The 8,445-nt window shown below is 33.5% G+C and overlaps 1 protein-coding gene across 1 annotated transcript; it reads right to left on the reverse strand.

The window, feature by feature from the left end:
• Window positions 1-7,248: 7,248 nt before the first annotated feature.
• Window positions 7,249-8,193, reverse strand: LOC131637423 (uncharacterized). The gene has a single exon (XM_058908008.1). The coding sequence runs from the start codon at window positions 8,081-8,083 to the stop codon at window positions 7,451-7,453; it is 633 nt and encodes a 210-aa protein (XP_058763991.1). The 5' UTR covers window positions 8,084-8,193; the 3' UTR covers window positions 7,249-7,450.
• Window positions 8,194-8,445: the final 252 nt, after the last annotated feature.

The following is an 8,445-nucleotide window of genomic DNA, read 5'->3' on the forward strand; positions in this document are numbered from 1 at the left end:
TCAATGATGAGGATGCGAATTCTGGTGATTTCAGAATCGCTAATTCATATTTCACGGTGTTGAGTAGGCAAAAACCCAAAGGCAATGAGATTAGGGTTTCCGATAAAGGGGCGAGGGGGGAGTCAATTTCTTCAGCAGGGGAGCAATTACAAACATCAGGGGCACAATCTCAATCTTCAGCAGGTTCTACTTTGTGCGCTAATACTCAACTAGGAACAAGCTCTTCACAAGGTTGTCTGAGGGGGGAGGTAGAGGATGACATGGCAAGCAAGGTATGGAACGATCTTTCTGAACTCGGGATAGCTGGGGGAGGTAAAGAAGAATCCTTTAAACAAGCTATCAGGGACATGGAGTCTAGAGACATAGAAGGCATGAAGGAGAGGAAGGCGAAGAAAAGTGTGGTGTCATGAATATAATGTCTTTCAATATTCGGGGGTGTGGAATTTCTATGAAACGAAGGCGGCTAAGACAGATGATAAGTCAAGGACAAGCTGACATGGTTTTCATTCAGGAGACCAAAACGATGAATGTCAAGGATATGTTTGTAGCTAGTCTTTGGGGCAATGAAACAGTGGAATGGTCGGCTAAAGATTCAATTGGGGCCTCGGGTGGGATTATTACTATATGGAAGAAGGATGCTATTACCCCTATTTTCAGTTTCAAAACTGAAGGCTCTCTGGGTTTATGCGCGAGTTACAAGGGCCAGGTTTGTTACTTTGTTAATGTATACTCTTCATGCTCATTAGAATTGAAGAGAAAACTGTGGTCTGAACTATTGGCTCTAAAGAGTAAATTTGGGGAGGGGTGGTGGTGTTTGGGTGGAGACTTTAATACTACAAGGGATAAGAAGGAAAGAATAGGGAATTTATTGGAATACAGAAACTCTGACATGACTGATTTCAATGAATTCATCGATCTCATGGAAGTAACTGATGTTCCTTCAATGGGAGGTAGATTCACTTGGTCTAACAAAGAAGGCAGCAGCAGAAGTAGATTGGATAGATTTCTCTTATCCGATGATCTAATTGTGAACTGGAAAGTTGTGGGGCAGGTGGTGGGAGAAAAGGATATATCAGATCATTCACCCATTTGGTTAAAATCCCATGAGGTTAATTGGGGCCCCAAGCCCTTCAGAGTGAACAGTTGTTGGTTTGAACATGGAGAGTTTATAAGTTTCGTGGAGAAAGAGTGGAAAAACCTTAAGGTGGTTGGAAAAAAAGCTTTTGTGCTGAAGGAGAAGTTTAAATTACTCAGGAGTATCCTGAGAAATTGGAACAAAGAGACTTTTGGATGGCTGGACCTTAAAGTTGAAGAGGCAGTGAAGAATCTCAATTGTCCAGATCTGATACCAGTCAATGACGACATGATTAACAATAAGGAGAGATTCGAGAACAGAAAGGTGGCTGATGAGGAATTCTGGAAGCATTTAAGGCTCAAGGAGAACCTTTTGAGGCAGAAATCGCGACAACAGTGGCTCCACGAGGGCGATCAAAATACAAAGTTTTTTCATGCTGTTATAAGAGAAAGGAGAAGGAGAAATAACATTGTTTCGCTTCAATGTTCGAATGGCTCTAGAGTGGAGGAGGTTGAGACCATTCGCGATGAGATCCTTAGAACTTTCAAAAATCGTTTTGAGGAACCTATAAAATTCAGGCCAGTTCTAAGTGATTTGGTAACTAAGCGAATTTCACAAGTTGAAAACAAGTTTCTAGTTGCGGTCTTTTCTCGGGAGGAATTGAGGGCGGCTGTTTGGGATTCATGTGGTGAGAAAAGCCCGGGGCCAGATGGCTTTAATTTCAGATTCATTCAAGAATGCTGGCATTTCCTCGAGGAAGACTTATTCAAGTTTGTTCTGGAATTCCATAAATCCGCAACTCTGCCAAAGGCCATTACAGCATCATTTCTGGCTCTTATCCCTAAAAACTTCAATCCTCAATGTTTGGGCGAATACCGGCCAATTTGCCTTGTGGGATGCCTGTATAAGATTCTCTCGAAAATCCTGGCAAACAGAGTTAAAAAGGTTCTGGACTCGATTATCTCTCCGTCCCAGTCTGCTTTCGTTCCTGGCAGACAAATCTTAGATGGCGTATTGGCTCTAAATGAAGTTATCGATCACGCAAGGAAGGAGAAGAAGGAGTGTTTCATTTTCAAAGCTGATTTCCAGCAGGCTTATGACTGTGTGAATTGGGATTTTCTGAAATCTTTGTTCGTGAGGTTCGGTTTTGACAGCAAATGGTGTGATTGGATGGATGCGTGCATCTTCAAAAGCTCCATGTCTGTCCTTGTCAACGGTTGTCCTACACCAGATTTTTGGGCGGAGCGAGGTCTTAGACAGGGTGACCCACTTTCACCCTTTCTCTTCACTTTGGTGGCAGAAATTCTGGCTGGATTGGTTAATAAGGCGGCTGTTCTGGGGAGGTTTGAAGGATACAAAATTAGTGAAAACTTGAGCATTAGGATTTTACAATTTGCTGATGATACGGTTATCTTGGGGAGCGGTTGTTGGGAAAATTTAAGAAGTATCAAATCCATTTTTAGGGGCTTCGAACTAATATCGGGACTGAAGGTGAATTTTTTCAAGAGCAAGATTTTTGGTGTGAACATTAGTGAGGAATTCATGGAGGGAGCATCCCAATTTCTATGTTGCTGTAGGGATGAGCTTCCTTTCAAGTTCTTGGGTATCACAGTAGGTTCCAATCCGAGAAGATGCGATTCGTGGACTCAGGTGATTCGTTCTCTCAAAAGCAAATTGTCAAATTGGAAGGCGAGGTTTTTATCTATAGGTGGAAGAGTAACACTATTGAATTCCGTTCTAACAAGCATCCCCGTTTATACAATGTCTTTTTATCGTGCGCCGGTTAAAGTCATCAAGGAGATCATCCAAATTCAGAGTAGGTTCCTGTGGTGTGGAAATGAAGACAAAAAATATGTTAGTTGGGTGAGTTGGGACAATATATGCAAACCAAAGTCAGAGGGGGGTCTAGGCATCAAACACATTGGAGCTTTCAATAAAGCTTTATTGTGTAAGTGGAAATGGCGGTTACTAAAGGAAGACGGATCGTTTTGGAAACAGATTCTGATTTCAAGATATGGTGACGTGACAAAGGCTGTGTTGTTGGGTTCTGAATACAAGGCAAACAAAAAGGCTTCAACGTGGTGGAGAGATCTCATGATGATCAGCTTAGAAAAAACTAACATGTTTGACTGTTTTGCAGGTAGTTTAACTTGCAGCCTGGGTAATGGAAATTCGATCCTATTTTGGATCAGCCGGTGGCTCGGTGGGACACCTCTAAAGGAATGCTTCCCTATTCTTTTCAGTCTATCACAAGCCCCTTTTGGAAAGGTGATTGACATGGGAAACTGGAATGCGGAGGGCTGGCAGTGGGATTTCAGAATAGACGCAGACGCAATTCTTGAAAATCCGGAGGCAGCATCGGAAGCTCTAGAGCTGCTGGAACTTTTAACAATTCACAAACCGTTATTTGATGAAGAGGATTCCTTTAAGTGGTGGCCTTGTTCAGATGGTTTGTTTTCTGTTAAAAGTGGATATTCTTTGCTGCGCAATAAACAACTAGAGACCGTGACAGACGAAATTTCTCTTTGGGCTCTGAATTTATTTTGGCGTTCGAACGTCCCTTCCAAGCTGAAAATTTTCGGATGGAGACTGGTTCTTAATCGTCTTCCAACAAAGGAGCAGCTGTCAAAGAGAAATATATTACACAATGAAGCTGACAAGGTATGCCCTTTATGCATGGTTGCTGGTGAAGATCGTGACCACCTTTTCTTTCTGTGCGATTTTTCCAGGAGGATATGGCATCATATTTCTGCGTGGTTAGATTTAAAGGGGCTGGACGGCCATCAGGGGTTAGATCACCTTGAATTTTTCTGCAATGCTTTTCATAGGAAGATTAATCAGAAACAGATTTCTTTGTTTTGGTTGGCCACTGTGTGGTCTGTTTGGTTGGCTAGAAACAATCTGTTATTTAAGGATATTCCGGTTGTTTTGGACGAAATTGTAGATAACATTAAGTTGGTGTCTTGGTCTTGGTTTTCTATTGGCAACAAGGGGGTAAAATGTCCCTTGTGGTACAATTGGTTCCATGCACCTTTGTCTTGCTTCTCTGTTGGCTAACTGTATTTCTCTTGAGTACTTTTGGTACTCTGTTATAATACAACTCATTTGCTTATCAAAAAAAAAATGAATCAACATGGTCGGCTAGGGGCCTAATTATATATACTTGTCTTCTTACAATTAAATGTCATTTTTCAAAAAAGTAGTACTACCCTTTTAAAGATTTTAGTTGTTGTACTGATCCATGTTATTGTTTATGCATGTGCTCACTATATTTGTCACAAAGTGTAGATATATTATTATTTCTAGATTTCTCCTTTTATTTTTGTCACAAAGTGTAGACATATATTTGTTTTTCTAGATTTCTCCCTTTTAAAGGATTGACATGATTATTTGAAAGCTAACTGTTAACTTTTCTTATGGCTGATATTTGATAATTGATAATTTATATCGGATGAATGATGACTAATGATAAAATTAAAGAATTGTTGGATAAAATAAAATAAAATGCTATTTTAAAATAGTAGTTAAAAATTAAATTAATAAATCATAAATCATAAATTCGTGATAAAAATCATTATTAAACAGATTTTTTATTATTATATAAACTTAAAATTATAAACCTATAAACTAATTAAATAAATTTAAGCTAAAATATCTCAAGAAAAAAGAGTGATAGAATATTTGATGAGTTCGTATTGAATATTAATATTGATAAGTAATATTATAAACTTTCCAAACCACATGAGTGTAAGAACTTTATTAATTATTGATTAGTTATGATTGTCCGGTTTAATTTAATTTGATGACAGACTAGTTAAAATTTGTTTTATCATGATCCAAATTGTTAGCACTAATTTCAATTGATAATATATCAAAAGCAACATTGATAACGTGGATTTTATTTTTGTTTAATAATTGTTTTTTATGTTTTTTTTTCTTCCAATTTTATATTTTCTTCACTAATAATAATGGTACTAATAGTCGAATAATAGAAACATTTAATTTTTTTTATATTAATAATAATTGTGAGTTGATTTTTAACACTTTTTTAGTCGATATTTTAAACTAGTTAATATAAATTATTATTTCCAATTAATAATTTTTTAAAAAAGAAAGAGAAAAACTAAAACAATATGAAATCACCACAAAAAAACAATAACATGAAACTCAAATATTCGTGATATAATTTTGAAGTTATCTGCTAACCTGCCTATCAAAATCGCATTGGTTCAAGTTAAACGCCACCGACTTAGTGGTATATTAATACCTTTCAAATGCAGGGAAATAGACAAGGTCTATGATGAATGGATGCTTGAAAATAGTTTGAAATTTCATAGATGATCAACATTTTCGCCTTTAAATTTTGTTTGAGAGTTCGGAAGGGTGGGTAAGAGACGATTTTCAAAAACAATTTTTTTTTAAAAATATAAGATAAAATTTAATATTTTTTGAAACAATAACTTTGTTTAAAATAATAATAAAATATAAATTATTCTTATTATATTTTTTTAAGAGTTTAATGGTAGTGCACTGTCAGTGTAAGAGCATCTCCAATAGTAGTATTTTCTTTTGAGTTCTCCACTTGGACATCAATATAATAATTAAATATTGAAACAATTTGTCATGTCATAGTAGAGTTGCATTGCAATGCAACTAGTAAAAAATTGTGGTACTCAATCAAATCAATTTATGAGATAAAGTTGTGGGGCCCATTAGAATTACACCAATAAAATAAAAATTAAATAAATTATTTTGAGATGATATGGCTAGTGGGACCCATAAAAAACTCAAAAATGGATTGCACCATTGGAGATGGCCTAAAGAAGTATTACACAGACACCCAATCAGATTATTTTAAAGTGCCAAATTATTTTAATATTTTAAAATTTAAAGGCTGACTTAGTAAGATACATGGTTGTCATTGGTTGACACTGTCAATGCACATCCCCTTTTCTCTATTTTTTATTATTAGAATAATATAATTACATAAAAATTATATAAAATATTTATGAATAAAAGCAAAATGCTTCAAAATTCTTTTTTAATATAAGTTTTGAGTACTATCAAATGTGTTAAGGAAAAAAATATAAAATCCTCTAAAATTCTCTACACCTAATTTTATTTTATTTTTCCATTCAATTCTTCTTATTTTTTAAAGTCTTTCTGTATCTTCTTATTCAACTAAAACTCGCAACGAATCAAACCAGCTCGAAAATAACTCAGAACTCAGCTCGACAATTAAATTATTGAACTAAGTTAGTGAATCAAATGAGCTGAATATTTTAAAAAATAAGTTTGTAAATTAAATGAGCTAATTTTGAACTATATTTAGTTCAACTCGTTAGGTTCATGAATCAACTTGATTATATATAACATAGATTATATTCGAGCTGGTTTAAGAGTATGTTTAAAGATTTGCTTTAAATCCCGCCCCTATATTTTTCTTTTAATTTAATGGTTTTAATTAATAAATTATATTATCAAATGAGCAAAATATTTTTAAAAATAATTATACAAATAAAATCAACATCATATAAATTTCAATCTTATAGCTTTTATTTTATTTCTATATTTTTTATTTAAAAAATATTAATTTAAAATGTCAAATATATAAAAAAACAGACTTTAAAAAATAACTTTTAAGTTCATGAAACAAGCGAGTTGAAACTAACAATATGAACCTAACGAGTTGAATCGAATTGTTCGTGAACTTCTAACGGATCAAGTTTAGCTGGAAAAAAGTCAGTGACGAACTCGAGTCGATATTTGAGCTGAATCAATTCTTAACGAGTCAAATTGAGGCGAATTCGACTCAACTTGACTCATTTTCAGTATTATCTCCAACCTCCTATACAAAAACTCAGTGAACTAATTAAGAGTTTGTTTAGATAAACAATTTATTTGTAAATTATGACATAAAAATGTTTACAAAATAAATATTTATGCTTAACTTAGTATAAATTATTTTTATAACAAAAATAAAATAAATTACTTTTATCCATGTTATAAGTTATTTTCACTAATTATTTTGAAAATTTTATAAAAAGAAATTTAAAATTTTATAAAACATATTATAAGTTATTTTAATTAAGTGTGGCTTAAAATTTAGCAGTAGATAAATTGAAATAAATTTATCCAAATAAATCCTAAGTCATAGATTAACTACCTGAGAGTGGATAACACATGAGATATATTTTGAAATTCAATGTTTCATGAGTTTGATATACATTCCAAAAGTTCTAAAACGACGTGACACAATTTAAAACACTGAAAAGGAATGAAGCTGCTAGAGGAATAAGAAAAACAAACATAAGACTTGGTCATATATAAAAAAAGACTAATCCCTTAAATCCTTGTCTTCTTTTGTTGCATATACTAAACAGCAATAAGGTGTGTTTGAGCTTCAATCTTCATCTCCTCTTTCATTTTCCTTATAAATTCTTCAAACTTTCTGTTCAATTCTTCTGTATTCACTAGTTCTTCATCTGTTGTCAATATTGTTTCTTCTACTTCATCATCATCATCATCATCATCATTATCATCTTGTGCCAACACATTAGCATCAATCTCACTTTCTGTTCCTCCTTCTTCATCAATCCCTTCATTTTGGATATATAAGTTACCTTCTTTATGTTCTTCAACTTCTTCAATTTTTTCTTCATAGTATTCTTCATCAACCATAACATCACCAACTTCCTCTAAAGATTCAAAACTTACAATAGAGAGAGACTCAGAATCTGAAGAGGTTGTTGTGACATTGAACAAGTTCTTAGCTAGAAATGCAAGGATTCCATTACAAATGAGAAACATGTATTTCCTTTCAAGGGTGTGAGTGAAAAGGGTGAAAAAGCATGTGTACAAGAAGTACACATTCAAGGTTTGAGTGTTTATGAAAAATCCAGAAGAGTAGTAACAAAGGAAGATAGAAAAAGCAGAAATTGAGAGAACAAACTGCAAACTTCTTTTCAAGAATTGCTTTTTGTTCAATCCTTTCTCAATTTGATCCATATTAAAATTTAAGGATGTTGAGAATTTGTGAGAGGAATAAGAGAATAGTTATGAAATAAAAATCTGTGTTCTTGTTTTGTTGAATTTGTGGCAAGAGTGAACATTAAAGCTAAACTATAAGATCTCTTCTATTTATAGTAAGCATGAATCTACTAGTAGTATCTAATACATATGCTGCCAAAATGATTTACAAATTATTATGGACCCGTTTGTTTTTAAGATTAAAAAAAAAAGTGATTTTTTTATTAAAATTTTTAGAGATTTAAAAAAAAAATAGAAGTTAATTTGTGTTTGTTTTCTATTATAAAATAAAAATCATTTTTTTCTTGCTTGAAAATTTAAATATAAAAGTAATTTTTTTT

Source organism: Vicia villosa, unplaced genomic scaffold, assembly GCF_029867415.1.
Source record: "Vicia villosa cultivar HV-30 ecotype Madison, WI unplaced genomic scaffold, Vvil1.0 ctg.001992F_1_1, whole genome shotgun sequence".
Lineage (NCBI taxonomy): Eukaryota > Viridiplantae > Streptophyta > Magnoliopsida > Fabales > Fabaceae > Vicia > Vicia villosa.